Raw genomic sequence first — 19363 nt, 5'->3', positions numbered from 1 at the left:
GCCCGACAGTTTTCAATTCCCCTTCGCTCTGGTCTCGTTCGCACCGCCGGCTCCTCCGATACACCCGACGCGTCGGGCTCGGGTGTCACCCGTTCGCTACAAAGATTCGCCTCGCAGTGTGCGCCGAAGTGAGCACGGCGCGTCACGCGGCCCGTCTCGGCCTCGAAGGGGTGGCTTCTTCCGCGGTCAGCGTCCTCTAGAACTGCACCAGGGAGCCACTGGTGCTACAGAAGTGAGAGACCGGACGCGTGCAAGCGCCTCTCCGATCGGACAAGCCACTGTTTTGTTTTTGTTTGTTTTTCTTGCTCGCAACTGCAATGCCCGAAGCGAGCTATTATAACCCAAAAGAAAGAGGGAAAAAAAAAAGCCACGGACGTTGCCGTTTGAAGCCAGTGTGTGTGTCTAGTATACCTAGCAGGAAAAATAGACTGGGCGGACCTACTTTCACCGACACGTCGCTCGGCGAACGTTCGCGCTTCATTTTTTGTTCCACAGCAGAGTTAGCGACCACGGCACCTTGCAGTGCGGAGAGGCGTCGCCCAGTTACAGTTTTGTCAGTTTAGTCTACCTCGCAGTCTCGCGGTCAACGATGTTTAGCGCTGCTTGTGGAAGCGAGCAGCATTTGCGGTCGTGAAGAGGGATGGGGTTTACCTTTTTTTTTTTTTCTTCTTTCGGGAGCGCGCCCGACGCGGCTGTGATCCGCAAAGATTTCCTGGACAACTCGGCGACAAAAGCGGCGTGCGTGTGTAATTACTTTCGCGTTTCTTTTTTGTTAGGGACACCGCAACGCCAAGACGGTAATGACCGCGGCAGGTACACAGGAGCACGCTGGCTGTAACGCATTAGCTAAGTGCCACTCGTACGCACAACAAGACTCGCGCAGACCTGCACGCGTGCGAGCCGTCTGCTCCGGGGAAACGCCCTTTTCGTCCTCCTTTAATGACCAGCTGCAGCGCCACGCGAACGCTGTGGGCCTGCGCACACAAAACTGCGCGACCGAGCACGAGCAATGAGCCGCAACGTGAGGAGGCGACGCTGTGTGCGGAAAGGACGTCGAAGCAGCAGCGACCAACGTTCCGAGCGAACGTCGTTGGCCGAAAAGCAGCAGCGCCGAGGACAGGTCGGTGCTGCTGTTTCTTTTGTCGTCACACTCGACGAAACATACTCGGTAAACGCGAAAACGTTCGTAAACCGCAACAGCGCAACGGGCCGATTTTGTCGCCCCAGTAATCGGTATACTTCTCTTCTATATCAGGTCATGTACGCAACGTCCAAAGTAGCATCGTCAAGAGCGAATTTCTTGCGGTAGCCTAAGGTGGAGGCTAGACCGACTTGCCGAGTCAGCGCTGGGGTGCTATTTTTTTCTTCTTCTTCTTGCGTCTAGTCCTTGCGTGCGCTGTACACGAGTCCTTACGGCGATGTTGCAAGCGTATATGTGATTGCTGGAATGCCCTACCTGACGAATTCGGCAGAACCACGAAAACTTCGAGTATAAAATAGCTACTGTTGTACGTTTGGTTTTCTTTTACTATATATATATTTTTTAATCGCCTGTGGCAAATAGCATAGTTCTAGGCACTCAGCTTGATCAATCGAGCAGGCCGACTTTACTTGCGCTGTATGTTCGACAACGTAACAAAATTCCCTAATGACCTCTTTAATTACTTTACGGTATATATCGCAATTTACGAATTGTAGCCGGTGAGTTCACAAAGCGTATCCGCAGACCCGCTGCGCCAATGAGGCTGTGACAATCAAGGCGGCGGGACAAAAAATAATAAAAAGAAAAAGCAATGAAAAAAGAAAACACGCAGCACTACTGTATATATACTGCCCTAAAGGGCGAAAATAAGCATGTTAAGCAAGCAAGGAATATATATGTGCGCGCTACACACCTGCAATTCCGGAGGTCCACCTTCGTCCCGGATGAGCAGCAGGTAACTGTGGCCGTCCACCACGATCTCCTTCTTGAAGCGACCACCTGCGTGAAACATGATAAGACTGTCTGTGGGCCTCAGCTGAACGAAACTTAATTAGCGGCCGGTTAGGGACGGCACACGCGGTACTTTTAAGCAGGCTGCGGTGGGCCCTATATATGGCCTCCGAACTAATCTCTCTCCAAGACACCCATACATGGAGACGACTGCATGGTCATTGCGACGACAACTACCTTGCGCCATTTGGCGACGGCGGATACTTCTGACTGACAATTGTGCCGCCGTGCTTACCTCAACGAAAGTGTAAATCACCACCGGCACAACCCGTACCGATTGCGAGAAACTTACGCAGAAATTGGGCGACACTGCGTGTCTGCGCTGAAGCGTCCCAGCGACCCGCGCACGAACTGGGTCATCGAGGGGTACATACGGACGCATAGGAATGGAAACTGTACCGCGCTGCTTCTCTCACATAAAACGATGATCCTCAGCATGCGCGAAGGTTAAGTAACCTTTTAATACATTGTAATTGCGATACTAAAAAGTTCGCATCGAAGTTACAGTAACATTAAAGTATTTTAGTTATGTCATGCATTATGTTGCCAGCATATGTTACCAGCATTTAGTAATATATAGTAACTACGTACAAGCACACATATGCGCTCCGACGCTTTCAGGTTAATTTTCGAATAACTGGTGCAGTTGAGCTATTTTCGACTCTTGCCCTATACCATTACGCGATTACTTCGATGACTTTCAAGCAGCGATCGAGCAGGTAGGGTGCATGCTATATAATAGCGAGAGAGAGAGAGAGAGAGAGAGACCCACCTTCTGGGGACTCGTCCTGCATGTAGGAACCGGTGAGGTAGCGGTGCACCAGGGCAGACTTTCCGCTCGTCAGGCTGCCAACGATGCCCTGCGGAGAGAGAGGCAGAGAGAGAAAGAGTGGGTTATCGCACGCAACAACATTCTCGAACACGTTGGGCACGTGCATGCATACAAGCACATTTCCGGAATCGACCGTGCATGTTGTGCAGTCAAGCAGTGATCGCCGGGCGAGCCCATATCGCTGCGAGCTATAGATCGAACTTCGCGCAGTAAAAAAACGAGATGTGCGTGACAGGGGCGTCCTAGCGATGAGGCCACGCTTTCGCGTTCGGTCATGTTGTGTGCAAGTACGTGGCGCCTGCAGGATCAGTATGTCTCGAACAAGTCACTATACCCTGTAAAACAAAGTTGGACCGACCCCTTTTCCCTTTCCCCTCCGCAACCGCCACCATTACCAACAACAACAGTATGAAACAAAAAAAAAGGGAACGTTAAAACAGCACTAGCTGCTAGGCCCTTTTTTATGCTTGAAAGAAATGTTCTCGGTCACTATCTTGAGAGAGGAAAGTTCTTTATTTGCCTTAGAGACCAAACTCCCAATCTACTCGTGTACTGGGTGTTTCTACGAAGACTAAGTAATATTTAAATGTAGCCGTTCTGAAATGCAAGGCCGGTTCCTTCTGACACATGCAGGAAGGAATGGCGGCCGCGGGGTAACCGGTGATACGGGGTAATTAGTCGCTAATTAAGAGGAAGCTTTACCTCGGACCCAACTCAGACGAGGCCTATTCAAATACATGTAAAGCGCAGAAACGCTTTTCTAAACTAACCCTTAGTCCGATTTTAATTAATGTTGTTGAATTTGAGAGAGAAGGTTAAATTCTAGTGACTTTTTGCAGCGGAATTTCGATTTAGGGTCTGAATTTTGTTAAAAGAATTTTCAGAAATTCGAAAGTCCGAAAGAAATAGAAGCACGAAGTTTACAAATTAATAGCCCTACATCAAGAACAGATATCGCAGCTCTGTAAACGGCACCCATTAGATCATTGAAAGCGGACAAATTCCATATGTCAATTTGCACCTTACGTGAACATGTTACGTTGTGTACAAGGATTCTGCAAAAGCTATATTTTTATATTACTAGTTTTTTTGAGACTCATGTGTAACATATTAATTTTGTCCGCTTTAGATGTACTGTTAGATGCAATTCAGGGAATAGTGATATCATTTTTCATTGTGGAGTTAGAGTTGTAAACTTGATAGTATCGTTTTCCGAACATATACAATTTTGTTCATTCTTTTAATAAAGAATTCACGACCTAAATAAAAAAATCGAAACTAACAATCACTAGATTTTAAGTTTTCCTTTTAAATGCAACAAACCGCGTCATATTTAGCGCAGTGGCTGCCGAGAAAAACTAATTCTCCTTTTACATTCTCCTCAGATAGGAGAACCCGAGCTAAAGCTTCCTCTTAACGAAAGTCAATTAACTTCTAACCTCTCATTTTCAGCGGGCTCATCGTAATTGAGAAATCGAAGCGAGCTCTCCGTACAAGCTGTACAAACTTTTGGGCCCGGAAAAATGCGATTATCCACGGAACTGTGGCCCGAAACATTTTGGCGAAAGCGAAACTAGGAAGCTGCAGCGAGCTAGGAAGCTACAGCGACAAGTAACGTGGCCACGAGCTGAAGAAACCACATGACGAGCGTTGTCTACTTTCCTAAACAAACTCCCCAAAGCTTCCGCGCTCCTAAGTGCAACATTGAATTATGTCGTCAAGTAACTTGCGTGGAATAGGAAAACAGTAAGATACAAGCTCGGACGTCGCCTCAGTTAACGATCAACGGGTATTAATTCGAGATTACGTTAATTAGTCGAGTAATTTAGCTGCTGCTATAGCCTACGGGCACCTTTTCATTCATGGCCGGTTGTGTTCTTGTTTAACGTATTTCTTCAATGTACGCGCAATGTACAAAGGCTAAGGCGTGTAAAGGAGTTGTGGCAAAACATTGCCGACTTGTCTTTGAATGCGCGTACGAGTGCGCGTGCGTTAAATGAACTTGAAGTTTATTTTGGTTCATTTACGAAAGAAAGCAAACCATGGAGGGTGAAGCTAACTGACACTTGATTAATGCTAGTAGTCCTATCAAAACACACACAAAAAGCAAAAAAAATTTCAGTTCACAAGCACATATGGGTTACTATATTAGTAAGGTTAGAAAATACCGAAACTAAGAATAAGTACACATCATCAAAAACACAATATAGAAATTAGCAAAAAACAGTGTTATGTACGCAGACAATGACGTCACCGGCACAAACTGAAACGTCTTATGTTGTTAGGAGACTAATAAATAGAATGCTTGTATTGTTCAACTGCAGCACCCTCAGATGCTAATTATACTGCACGATACCCATTCACAAAGTTAGGTATTCTTGTGATTGCGCAAGTACGCCATGCGATATAACTTAAATGCAAACTAAAGTCCAGTTTCGTGGATAACATCCAGAAGCGGCCGGGACAAAGGAACGCGTGTCCATTGGCGAAGGTCGGTCGGACGACTCGGGTGTTGGCCCAGGAAACGGGGTATCTTGATAAGCAAGCTTCTGAACAACGCAGAATTAGTCCTGCAGACCCGAAAACCCTACAAAAGATATAGTGCATGCCAAGCCGACGGAGCGCTCTAAATAATTTAAAACTACGGTGCTCCTTCTACACAAACCAGTTTCAGTTTTGACAAACAGCCGGTGGATGCGTCATGACGTCACGATGCACCGGCTCGCTCCGTCAGTGCGATCGCCGAGGCCGCCACGCGAGAAGCGAACTCCGAATGAAGCCGTGCGCAGCAATGTCGTTCATTACTTTACGAACATCGTCAACATATACCCGGCATTACATATATATATATATATATATATATATATATATATATATATATATATATATATATATATATATATATATATATATATATATATATATATATATATATATATATATATGCGTGCGTGTGTGTGTGTGTGTGTGTGTGTGTGTGTGTGTTATATTTATTTTTTATTTGTGAAACCCTCAAGGTACATAGTAGTACATAAGTACATATGGGTATGACAGCTCGATACTAGCGATCTTTTGCGTTTCTTTACGTGCTTATAAAGCCTTGTTCGCTTTGTGCCCATGTGGCACTGTGTTTCGTATTTTACATCTGCAAATGTGTAAAATGTGCGTAGATTTCACCCCCGCTAGAATGCTCTTGGAGCTAATGTGGGTTTACGTAATAAATAAATAAATAAATAAATAAATAAATAAATAAATAAATAAATTATCGCTCCGAAACGTCATTAAATTTTACTCTCTGTCTCGACGTCACCACAACATCGATTACGACAGATCCGGGCATTTCGAGACGAACTTTAGTATGAAGTTAAAGTCTTTTATAAGCGTGTTTTTGAACCTTCGCACTTGCTTGAAGCGGTCTGCGCTGGATGTACGACCGAAGACGAAGAAGTGTGCTATAGGGGAGAAGTGAGGAGGGAGAAGTTAGAATAGAATGGCGGACGACACTTGTCTCCCTGAGATTGTCTTTTCTATTGCAGTTCTAGTTAGGAACGCTACATTTTGGCGCGACCGAAGCGCAAAGGTCCAAGATGATGTGATGACCGTCTGAACTTTCTACAGAGCTCACTGCCAAGAATTACATTGAGAAGACAGCCAGGTGGTAGAACAGAGCAACTTGATTTTCGTAAGCTGAGTGAACATCTAGAGTCGTTGTCACCTGAATGTGAAGATAGCTTCATAAACAAAACCCTGGGAAGCGTCAATCATGACTGTGATGATGGTGAAGAACCAATTCGCGCAGTTCACGACAGACTACTTCCACATAATCTGACAACCGTGGATCACAAGCCCTAGAAAAAGAGCTTCAGTGAGACAGTGTATTTGGTGTCGTCAAGCTTATTGTACGCCCCCATTAAGGCAGATGGCATTGAAGTGAAGGCTCTCGTTGGCAGTGGGGCTTCGGTATCAGTTATCAACAAGACTCGAGTGGACGCCAGTCGTCTGCACGCTGGTAGAACATTGCGTGTCCAAGCCTACGATGGGTCAGTGACCATGCATAGCGAATGGGTAACCCTGGCTATTGAATTACAAGGACATCCCATTACCAGTGACGTATTGGAAATTCCCTATGTCGCCTATGATTTTGTTTTGTCCCGCCCAGACATGAAAAAAACTCAAGATCAACCTCTATTGGGGCAACGAAGTAATGGCCGAAGACACCATAAGAACAGAAAATCCTGGTGAAGAACCTAGTGTATCAATGCTGATTTTTCACCAGGACGACATCAAGACAAAGTACCCAGAGCCTACATGCATGGGGAGCTTTCCTCCAGCGATGAAATCACATGCCGTTCCTTTCGAGCTCGCAGATAAAACAGTAGCTACGTAGAGCCCCCTATAATATGTCTAGAGATAAAAAGGTGTGGCTGAAAAAGGAGTTGCAAGAAATGTTGGACGCAGGTATCATACGACCTTCTGTATCCCCATTTGCTTCTCCTATAACTATAGCACCAAAAGACGGAAACATTCCGCCTCTGTGCAGGCTACCGGGCGATCAATCGTCAAACTGAATTGATGCCTTATCCAATGCCAAGGATCGACGACATCATTGACAAAACTGGTGGTTAACATTGTTTTTCACGAACAGATCTCTGCAAACGCTTTTGGCAGTTTCCACCAAGACCTTACTTGGGCACATTTTGCAATGTGTACATCGACGACATCATCATCTACTCAAAGACAAAGAAGGAACACCGTAGTCATCTTTCAAAAGTATTGCACGCTCTCAGTCTTGCCCAACTCAAGATCAACTTCAATAAAATTGCGTTCCTTCAAGATACAGTAGTATTTCTTGGCAGGGTATTTGGTGGACACACTAAAACCACTACGAAAGAATCGGTCGACGGATTCTCCAAGCTGGTAAAGCCTTATGACGTGCACTCCCTGTGCGTTTTTCTTGGCCTAGCAGGACACTTTTATCAGAGACTTTGCACTGAGAACAAGGTGCTTCACACACTTAACTTAGAAAGACGTGCATTTTCAATGGGACTAGGAGTGCGAAGCTGTCTATTGTGAGCTTGCAAAAGTAATATCGTCGGACCCCATCTTGCAATACCGGATTTTCCTCTGCCTTTCGTGCTGAACACAGACGCATCACACTATGCCACATGTGCAGTTCTATACCAGAAACCCTCAAAAGAAGCTTATCAAACCAAACACCGCGTTGTGGAGTATTACGGCTATACCCTCAAACCCGCTGAAATCAATTGCTCTACCACAGAAAAGGAAGCTCTGGCAGTCTTAAGAGCTGTGCAATACTTTCGTACTTGCCCGGAAAGTGCGAAATTCATACTTTCCATTGACCATCAACCACTGGCTCAACTTCTGAGCAAGGCCCAGCCAAGAGGCCGCATTGCTAGACGGGTGAACTGTCTGCAACAGTTTGATTTCGTAATTTCGCGCCGTCCTGGCCCCCTCCTCACTGACGCTGACGCACTGTCAAGATTACTTGTACACGAATCATACTATATCAATCAATCATATTAAGCTGCGACAAGGTACCGAAGAGATCCAGTTTATCCGTAGAAAGTATGACGTACCACGAACTATGGTTCCAAGGATTCTTCATCCGTACCACGACACTACTGGATCGGGCAGACACGATGGCTTCTGGCGCACTTATAAGAAATTGCTCATGAGATTAACATGGCTGGGCATGAAAAACGACATCAGCCATTACATCCGCATATGCCACCTCTACCAGGTGAGCAAAGTTAAATTCAGGCAATCGACAGACGTTATGACAAACCCTGAATATTCAAGCGTCCCGTTCGAAGTAATTCATTTGGACTTTGCGGAGCTCAAAAAGAAGGAGAAGAGACAAGCGAACGGCAGCTTTCTTGCTCTCCATAGATGAGTGCACAAGGACGTTTGCGGCTAAAGCTGGCAGAGAAGACGCAAAGATCCTCAAGGCTTGAAAGTTATAAACGCACAGACGCTAGTCTGCGACAACGGCTCGGCTTTCCTAAGTGCCAAGTTATCAAAGTGAGCAAAGGAGCACGGGATAGTGATGAAGTATTCTCCTTACCACACGGCAGCAAATGGCCAGCGGAACGTGCCACACGAGATGTCAAACAGTATCTGAAGATGTATTCAGACGTTTCCGGTGGCTGAAAGTGCTGTCTGGAAGCCGCTGTGAACCGTCACAACAGATCGTACGCCACTAGTTTAGGCTGCAGTGCTCATTTTGCCACTTCGCGCACAGCGCGCATACTTCCTGCAGATCGAGAGCTAGGCCTCCTAGAGAATCTCGAACTCGCCGAAGTAAGGAAAACTGTCAAAGAACAGGCGGTCTACAAGCGCCGCAAGAAGAGAAGCTTTGATAAAAGGCACAGTAGCGAGATACGGGACACACCACCTGGAGACTATGTTTTTGTAAAGGAAAGGAACTGTACCTTCCAATTCTCAATCTTACGGGCCATTTCAAGTGATCAAGACTGCATCGCAGCGCGAAATGTTGAAGAACGTCTGGTACACTGGAGTCTCGTGTCAAACGGAGTGCGCCTCTATTGGAAACGTATTCAAGTATTACCCCAGGAGGTGGAATTATAGGAAGTGCGAAAGAGCGAATCGGTCTGCGCTGGATGCACGAAGGAAGACGAAGAAGTGGGCGTGGCTGAGGTTTCACGTACAACTTCGGAAAACGCGTCGGCGCTCGTTTGTCAGGCCAGATGCAAACGGCTTCCACGACTGCGGCCGTGCGTGTGCGCGACGTGCATCCACCGACAGAGACAAACGCGACACCGTCCGGCGACGCCAAGCGGATCGAGTTGCACGAGGAAAGCGCCGAGACTGGGCCACGGCACGTGACACGCATCGATTGTCCCCGCGCTTACCGCGACGGAGAGCGCCGGCCGAAAATAGCTGCTCATCAAGCACGAACAAGAGCGGAGCGCGCGTTTTCTAAAGCCAGCTTCCGCCGCAGCGACGAGGAGGAAGGGGTGCCGGCGCGACAATGGGACGCGCCAGGCACGCCGGGCTGGCTGCACAGCGGCGCGTGAAGCGGCAGGAGTCGCGTTTGCATACTCGGCGCGTGCCGACGCATTGCAAACGAGCCGCCACTGCTGCACCGTGCACCGCGGATCCGGATCGGATCTCGCGGCGTCGACAGCCCTTGGCCTTGGGCGGTTAGTCACGCCCGCCGGCAGCCTCGGGCAAAGCGCTTGCATCGCCGCGATCAACTTGCAAGGCACGGGTAGGGAGAAGGAGGCTACTCCGTATGCGGTGTGTCTAAGCGAGACTGAACATTCTGCTCCCTGTGGAGCCCAATCACTGCGTTGGCTGAGGCGGTGTGTGTGTGTATACAAGATGCTACCGGGCCGCTACCTGGTGCATGGTGCAGATGCGCCCCGTGCTGTAGAACGCAATCGAGGGACATGCAAATTTGGTCGCCGTATGCATGTATGCGTGCCCGTTACGCCAGGAACGGCGCTGAAAGGAGGAGGAACCGCAGACAGAAACGCGAGGACTGCGCTTATTTTCCACGGGGCATGCGCCGCACCAACGCGATCAAAAAAGAACTGAACGAATACGAAGGCGATATACACGTTGCGTGTGCTCGGTCGCCTTCGTCTTTTTCGGCACCGTCGGAACGCCAATCGTTTCCCAGTCCGAGGCGGGCGGGGGCGGGGACGCCGCGCCGTGCTCGCAACGGCAAGAGCGCCAACAAATGCTTCGACTGTGTGGACTCGCCACGTGTGGTGCACACGTCACAGCCGCGGTTCGAAGTGAACGCCGCGTTACTCAAAGCGCGTACGCAGGCGGATGGAAGTTGAGAGACAAACGGCGTGCGCTGCTTTCGGTGCGAGTTCGATGCTGGTTACCCGCCGCCGTGTACACTACGGCGCATGCGTTGGTGCAAATGCGTAAACTTTAATACAGTTAAGATGACCGGAAAACACTAATAAGACGCAGCACGATGGTTTTGTGCACTATTTTCCCGTTGTAGCATTTATGCTAAGTTCCGACCTTTTTTTCTGTCGTGGTCGTCGTCGTCATCATCATCATCATCATCATCATCATCATCATCATTATTATTATTATTATTAGTAGTAGTAGTAGTAGTAGTAGTAGTAGTAGTAGTAGTAGTAGTATTGTTATTATCATTATTATTATTAAGCAATCTTTCCGCTCCTGCATGGATACCGCGTGTACTTAAATGATTGCCGACCTCTCTACCTTTCTGTAAATAAAATTATCTCTCTCTCTCTCTCTCTCTCTCTCTCTCCCCACCCCTGTTATATAGCTACAACATACGGCTGATAGTGTCAGTAAATCAATTTAAAACATGATTAGTAGGCCTCTATCGTTTATCTCTGCTAAAATCGATGGCGGGAGCAGGGTGTTACCTCATGTTCCCTTGCACAAGGTTGTTTACCTCTTCTACAAATATAAGGCGCCTTCTCCAGTTCTTCCCCCTCTATCTTTTGAAAGAAGGCGAACACACCGCAGGAACATAAAGCAAGCGTACGTTGACTACAACCATTAAAACGGTGCCACGTCCGTACAACGCCCAAACCCACTTGAAAAAAAAATACAGTAAGGATGCAAAGATGAAAATCCGCATTGCAGACAGCTCCTCGACAAGGGGTGTTAAAGATGTCTAGCCAGCGTCTAGCTCTGTATTCGCTTTGCTTGTCAACTGCTATCACCGTGCAATGAAAACGGGTTATAGACGTGGCGATGTGCCGCACGAACGATGCTCCGTCGGCTAAGCGAAACAGCGTTTCTTTCTTTATTTCTTTCTTTTTCACGCCTACCCTTCAGGGCATGGTGTGGCTGCTGCTGCTCGGTAGCTTGGCGGATATATATATATATATATATATATGTGTGTGTGTGTGTGTGTGCGCGCGCACCGAATGCTAGTACCCAGTAACGATCTTAACAGGGCGTCCCAAGATGTGTACCATGTACCAAGATTTAACAATATGCAAGTGCCACGAGCTACCTGGACAGTGGCAAGGTAACGTTGTTTGCCGTCGCTCGGAGATAAACTGTTGTTTGCATTCCGCCTATTTAGACAATTAGTCTTAATTCATCAACTTCTCAAATATTATAATTAGATTAAAAGTGTCAATAAGAAAATTCTATAGCAAAACTCCCGATACAGCTTTCTGTTGCTCAATATGTGCTACATATAAGTGTTTTTCTGAGTGTGAGAGAAGCCTGCGAGTACACGCAAAATTGCCGCGCGACTGGCCGCTCGAGGCATTCTGCGTGTATTCGTGCGTGCGTACCCGTGTACGCGCATAGTAACGACTTTAATAGGGGTCCAAGTGGTTTATTCTGCAACCATATAGGCGACCATCATCAGCCAATGTTTATGTCCACCGCAGAACGAAGGCCCCTCCATGCGACCTAGAATTACCCCCGTCTTGCGCAAGATGATGCCAGCTTCCACCTGCAAATTTCCTAACTTCATCACCCCACCTAATTTTCTGCTGTCCTCGACTGTGCTTTCCTTCCCTTGGCACCAATTCTGTAACTCTATATACTGGTCCACCGGTTATCTACCCTACGCATTACATGGCCTGCACAGCTTCAGTTGTTTCTCTTAACGTCAGCTAGAATATCGGCTATCCCCGTTTGCTCTCTGAACCCCACCACCCTCTTCCTGTGTCTTAAAGTTACGCCTAACAATTTTCGTTCCTTCGCTCTTTGCGGGGTCCTTAACTTGTCCTCCAGCTTCTTTGTTAAACTCCAAGTTTCTGCCATATATCTTAGCACCGATAGGATGCAGTGGTTGTACACTTTTCTTTTCAAGGACAGCAGGAAGCTCCCAGTCAGGATTTGGTAATGCCTGCCGTATAATGCTACTCCAACTCATTTTTATTCTTCTGTAAGTTTCCTTCTCATGATCGGGGTCCCCTGTGAGTAATTGACTTACATAAGCGTGCTCTTGTACGGAGTTTATAGCCTGATTGCCGATCCTCAATTCTTGTTCCCTTGCGAGGCTTTGTCTTCTGCATATTAATCTTCAACCCCACTCTTCCACTCTCTCGGTTAAGGTCCTCAATCATGTGATGTAATTAGTCCTTAGTGTTGCGGAACAGGACAATGTCATCTGCAAACCGAATGTTGGCGAGATATTCACCGTTGATCCTCAGTCGTGAGCCTTCCCAGTCTATAAAGCTCAAATACTCCTAAGCATGCAGTGAATAGAATTGCAGAGATTGCGTCTCCTTGTCCGACCCCTTTCTTGATAGGTAACTTTTCAATTTTCTTTTGGAGAACCAAGGCAGCTGTGGAATCTTCGTAGATTAGATCCGAAGGTATTCACGTATGTCTTCTGCACTCCTTGACTGCGCAATGCCTCTATGGCTGGTGGGTATCTCTACTGAATCAAATGCATTTTCGTAATCTATGAAAGCCATACGGAGAGGTTGATTGTACTCCAATATCATATGGAATGCACTAAATGTTTATTTCAACGGATGAATGTGCCCTTTGATTATTTGCGCGATAATTAGTAAAATCGAGTGCCGGAAGAAATAATGACGTGTTCACTGTTGCTAAGTGGAGAAAGTCACTGTCTTCGTTAATTGCGCATTTTTACGTGAGAGAACCTCGGCCTGATTATGAGGCGCACCGTAGTGGATTCGCATTTTGCCCGCATCGGAATGCGATGCCGCCGCGGTCGGGATCGAATACGCGAGCTGGGGCGATTCCCCGGGGAGGTTTGAGCTGACAGCACACTACAGGAACTCGTTTAAAACAGCCTGCAACCTGCATGACGGCCACAGGGCAACGTATAGTCCGTATAATTTTGACAAAGACTGTAGTACATGCGACGGTAAGACACGGAATGAGGGTTTTTTCAGATTCAGATACCATTCTCTGTCATTGATTTTTTTAAAGGTAAAAAAAAAAAATGAAGTGACAGGCAAATGGTCCACTCACCAGGCGTATGTCGGGCACAGATCGGCTCAGCGTCCATTCCTGGCTGTTGACAAATGAATCTGCAACGAGAGACAGAACGAGAATAAGCAACAGAACTATAAACGCACGGATGGCGAACGCCCGCTCTCCAACAATTAATAAAGGCGAGTTCAACACTCGCGCGCGCTCTTCGCGAAGGTGCTCGAATGCGCAGCACCGCAAACAGTGCAGAGCCGCGTCTGTGTGACACCTATGTACTACGTCAACTACACACGCGGCATGACACGCAAGAGTGGCACCGAGCTGCTTCCTGCACTTGTTGTATAATAGGGAGCTTTAGCAGCACGGGAGCGTAGGAAGCGCCACTGATAGGGAGCACACACATAAACGGTCTTTGGGAGCACAGAAGAACCCCGAACGCACGCGCAACCGCTATAAACCACTTGGGCACATGTGCTAAGTGGCGGTACATGTTCTGAGGCTCCCTAGCATGTGAACTGTCAGTTATTCCTCTACTTTCAAATATGCACGTTTTATTCTTACGATATATCCTTTAATGCACGCTTTCATTTTTTCACAGGCGCAATTTATTGGCCGCCCTTTAAGCCGCAACGTAATGCTAGTTACAGTGCTGCCACCGGAGCTTCCATATTTGCTTTTGCTATATTATTGCGATAAACTTCAAATATAGATAAATATAGGACGGTACCTAAGGGCGCGAGACTGGGCCCCGATAAATGTTTTTCATCATCATCATCGAATGCTGCAAAAACCCTATATTGTAACGAACGGGGATGGGGCGAACTGCGCTCTGTATCGGAGATGCGAGGACCGAGAAAGACGTGTGTTCGTGCGGAGCTTAACCCCGGAAAAGTGGCTTCTTACAAAGACGTCGAGTCGTGATCTTTTTTGCGCGCGTGCGATTGAAAATAGGAGTCGGCCTACATAAGGAAGCGTCCCGTAACTTTCTTACAGCCGCGTTCGGTAACATCGATCGAAAACATGCCACTGTTCTCCGAGAGCCCAAATCAGTTCAACGTAACCGGGTCTAACTGCACTCGCAGTGTGCATGCAAAGGTCAGTCAAGCGCGTTTAACCTTTCTTTCTTTTCTTTTTTTCTGTGCCAGGCAAACGGAGGACGCACGCACGCGCTGAACCGTCGCGACGGCCACGCCTGGCGCACGTTCAAACAAGAGAGGCTGCACACCGCAGCGCGTTACACGTCCCCGGCTGCGAGGAAAGCAGATGCGCGATCGTCGAGTGGCACAGCTGCGTCGCGTCGTCTGCCGGGCGGCTGTACGGGCGAGACGCTGACTTAAACGTGCGGTGCCCGGAGCTTTAGTAGACGAACAGACAGCCTCGCTGGCGCAGGCACAACATTCGTGCGCGAAGCCGATACACGGAGGCCCGCGCGAGTCGGCACACGGCCCGTATCAGCGGTCGCTGGCACGCTGCCGCAGCAGCACCCCAGCGCACGCAACGAGTTGGGAAGATCTGATCGGTGGGGACGTAGAAAAGACGCGCGAGCCTTTTCCTTCTTTTTTTTTCCCTGCGCAGCTGTCGCTTTTTCTTTCGCGCAAGGAAAGCAGCCGCAGTGAAACGCAGTGGGCGAACGACGCAAAGAAAGGAGGATAAAAGTACGGCGGGAATCGGTGCGCCGCTTTGTTGCGAGACCGATACTGCAACGCGCGCGAACCGCAAGCGAAAGAAGGGCGAGCAGTGTGCTTCCTGCCTCTGGCGCACGCTGTGTAAAAAGAAAAAAAAAAAGAAAAAGAGGAAGGAGCGCTGGAGAGAGAGAGAGAGAGTGCGTGGCGCAAGGGTACCGGTAAGAACAACTACACGCTCGCTCGTGGCCATGCAGAATAGGAAACCAGGTCCAACGAACCACCGCCCCCGCAGTTGTAGTGCGCGTACAAAGACGCGGCAGTGCAGAAGCGCGTTACAAACAGCCGCCCGATTCACAGTCTCCCGTTTTTCTCTCTGCCTCGTGAGTCAGTCTCCGCGCAACACGAAGGCACATGAATTGCGCCAGTTTTGCTCGGCGCTCTGAGGAGAGAGAAAGCAAAACTTCGTTCCTCCAACGCGCCAACCCTGGGATCTGTCAAGTGAAGCAACGAGCGAGTTACACAGGAGGGAGCACCGACGCTTGCACACTCGGAAACTTAAACACAATAACCTATAATAAATAAAGTGGTCAGCTGTGTTTTGCAATTGCTCGGCACGGTGCTTCTCAGCGCGATGGTGCAGACGTCGCCATTGAGAGTGATATGACGACAGACGCGTTTACTCAGGCATTCCATCCGTTAACCCTAAGTGAGTGCGCGAACAAAAACCCTCGACGGTCGCTCTTTGAGACGCTTAATTCGATCGGAAAGCTTGTGCGCGCACTAATATGTGCCTTCTCCCCGACCCAGTTTGGGAGCGCGCCAACACCTCGTCCCACCGATGTAAAAGAAAAAAGAAAGAAAGAACCATAGAACAGTGCTACATGCTGCAGAAGTTATTGCCGAATAAGCTTGCTGCAAGGTTGCAAGGGTAGAGTGGAATCAAACCCTGCGCGCCTTAATTTACGCTCGTAACTTGTTAATCGCGCATCACGATCGTTTGTACACATTGTCACATTGTCGTGACGGTGACCAATCAAACACTGTCAAGAGCGTGAGTCAATACTTATTGGGCGAACTTGTGCCCAGAAAACGCAAGCAACACAATTAGCGGTGTGCGGATATTCGGAACTTTCGAATAACGAATCTAATACTGTCTTATTCCGTAAGGTGTTCGAACGAAACATTAATTATTCGCGAACACGAGTAATTTTAGAATAGTTTCCGAACACTTCCAACTTTCCAAATGTGCGATAAATTTTATCCCAGCGACCTTGGTGCAGGCATAAAACACGAGCAGTTACGTAGCCGAACACGGCGTCTGTCACACAGGGAGCCAGGCTTTTCCGGCTAAACCGCTGTCATTCGCAATCGCCAAATTGTCGCGAGCCTGAAAATATAATCTGATTGCTCGCTCATGATCCAATGGTGCTTTTAATAAACAACGACATATATCTCACGGCACAGTGACGTAAACTTGCTAGTTGTGTGAATGTAGTGGGATGTGAAGACGGATGACGACAGCGGCTGTTTACTACTAGCAAACTATTCGATTCCATTTCGGCCCTATTCGATTCGTATCCGAATGGGTGTCGAAAATCACCATTTGGAAACCCTTAAACATGACTTGTATACAACGAAACCGGCGAGCGTCTCGTCGAAACGTGAACTGATCACGGGTCGAGTCGTGTCGATTCCTACACACATATCGAATCGATGCATCAGCGCACGCCTGTACAACGGTACGCGAGTCGTGCGCGCCATCTGATTATAAGGACAACACTCTCCGCTGCACAATCGGCGACAACAATATTGCGCCAAGCGAGACCTTGATAGCAGCGACGACCCGGTGAAAAGCAAACGTGGGCAGAAAGCAAGAGTATCTATTACTATTATTATTATTGGATTTTACGTCCCCAAAACCACGATTTTAGTATGAGGTACGCCGTAGTGGGGGACTCCGGAATAATTTGCACTACCTAGGGTTCTTTAACGTGGACTTAAATCTAAATACGCGGGTGTTTTTCGCATTCTGCACCCGATCGAAATGCGACCGCCGTGGCCGGGATTCGATTGCAGCCCAACACCACAGCCACTATAGGCAAACACGGCGGGTGCAAGACAATCTACGCGGGCTAATACCATTAGACGCCCCCTGAAATTATCTGCTTACACGTTGTATCTTATTAGTAGGATACTGCGTGATAATGCGGTGTGATGAGATTAGAAAATTAGCATGTAGAAGGCGGGGTCAGCTGACGAGAGGCAGCGGTAATTGGATATATCCCTCGAGCAGGCCCGTTCGTGATAGTGTACTGTGCATCGAGTGCGCGTTATGCAACCCCAGGTGGTGAAAACTAACCCAGAGTCCCCCGCTACAGCGCGCCCCACTATCAGATCGTGTTTTTGGCACGCAAAACTTCAGTATTTCATGTTTAATATCAGAAGTCTCATGTCAGGTATGCACCAACTAAGCTGTCGGCAAGTTCCTTTGGGACATCCTAAAACTCGGTGCATAGGAATCACTTTGAATAAAGCAGCTGCTTGAAATAATACCCGGGGAGGAAATACACCAACCAATCTACAATCGAAAAATTGGCTGAAGGCTTCGCTTGGTTAAGCCTGGAAGATTGCGAAAGCAATACCCTTGGCTGCGCCTTGGTTCGGCTGATGGTGTGGACATGATTGCCCTTTGTTAAATATATGGCCATACATCATCCGACATAGCGCAAGGCAGCGCGCCGACCACTGCGAGGAGCCGAGCTGTAGCCCCATTTATCCTCCTAGCGTGACGTCACACCAGCGAGCGCCCTCTCTCGGTAGCGCCGCAGCAGCGGCGCGCAAGGCTTCGCCTCCACCATCGATGCCGCGAGCTGGGGCCCCGTCTCTCGGTCTGGCGTGACGTCACACGGTCACGTGATGCGCAGCTGTGTAAGGAGGCGCCACGACCACCGATGGGCCGAAAGTGCAAGCAGTACTGCTTTCGCAATAATAAAGCAAGTTGCAGCAGTCAGTAGCAGCCAATCAATGAATCAATGAATTCTTTAAGAGGCATATGGCCCTCTCGTTTTCGTGACCCGTTGGGAACCACACTTCGTTGCGGGCACGCGGCAGCTGTAGCACTCGACCGCACACGTCCGTGGCATTTGTAGAATCGCCGTGGCAGCGACAGCCCGAAGCTGCCGCCCTTCTCGGCTTCCGGTGGAGCGCGTGGCAACGCTTCCGGCACGTTCGGGCGTCGAGGAAGGGTCGCACCCGGAGCACTCCCATGGCGCCACCCGAGCAGCGCGTGCCCGACGAGAGGGACGGGCGTCTCGGAAACATGACCCGCGAACTTCGGTGTATACGCCGAGTCGCGCCCACGCTGCAGCTGCCCGCAAATATACGCGCGAGTTGTGTAACAGTGGCCGAAGGGTGCAGATACGACTTCCGGTAAACGCACGAGCACGTGCGCGTTGCACGAGCCAAGTTCAAACAGTTCGAGCGCTCAAACGAGCACTCGAACTCTTTGAACTTGACACGAGCCCGACGCCAGCTCAAGCCGGACCACCGGTGGCAGAGATATACACGTACTTAATAACTCTGGCCGGACGGAGGCCTTGGCAGGAGCAGGCGTTCGGGCGAGACAACACGGTCGGCCAGAGCCGAGTCAATAGAGTGTTTTAGTTGAGCGTCTTTACGGTACGCTCCGCTCCGAGCGGCCCCGCTAAGCCACAGCGGAGCGGCGGGCGATTTTCACGTTTTAGTTGCACGTTTAGCGTAGCGGAGCGGACCTTTCGTAGTTGCAGCGCCCCCTGGCTAAATTCAGGGTAATGAAAGAAAATAAAAACACTTTATGATCACTCTTATACCGTAAAACGTATATATGTATATATATAACTTGTTTCTCCATGAAGTATCTAGACGTGCGCTTGTAATGCGTTACCGGTCCATTTTATCCAATGGAAAATAAAGCGCCGTCTTGGGGAACGCCACGTGTTAGCCAGCACGCTTGCTTTC

The 19363-nt window shown here is 48.6% G+C and overlaps 1 protein-coding gene across 5 annotated transcripts in view; it reads right to left on the bottom strand.

The window, feature by feature from the left end:
• The window catches only part of LOC126529991 (centaurin-gamma-1A-like), a 277071-nt gene that overhangs the window by 57145 nt on the left and 200563 nt on the right, over window positions 1-19363 (bottom strand). For all 5 annotated transcript variants that reach the window (XM_055070171.2, XM_055070172.1, XM_050177460.3 and 2 more), the window contains exons 2-4: window positions 13782-13840; window positions 2766-2853; window positions 1896-1981 (exon numbers count right to left, since the gene is read on the bottom strand). In XM_055070171.2, the coding sequence (XP_054926146.1) occupies window positions 1896-1981; window positions 2766-2853; window positions 13782-13840 (233 nt within the window). The remainder of the gene's footprint in view (window positions 1-1895; window positions 1982-2765; window positions 2854-13781; window positions 13841-19363) is intronic.

The sequence above is a fragment of the Dermacentor andersoni genome, chromosome 5, assembly GCF_023375885.2.
Source record: "Dermacentor andersoni chromosome 5, qqDerAnde1_hic_scaffold, whole genome shotgun sequence".
Taxonomy (NCBI): Eukaryota; Metazoa; Arthropoda; class Arachnida; order Ixodida; family Ixodidae; genus Dermacentor; species Dermacentor andersoni.
The sequence above is the reverse complement of the archived record's forward strand: the minus strand, read 5'-3'. Positions and strand labels throughout refer to the sequence as shown.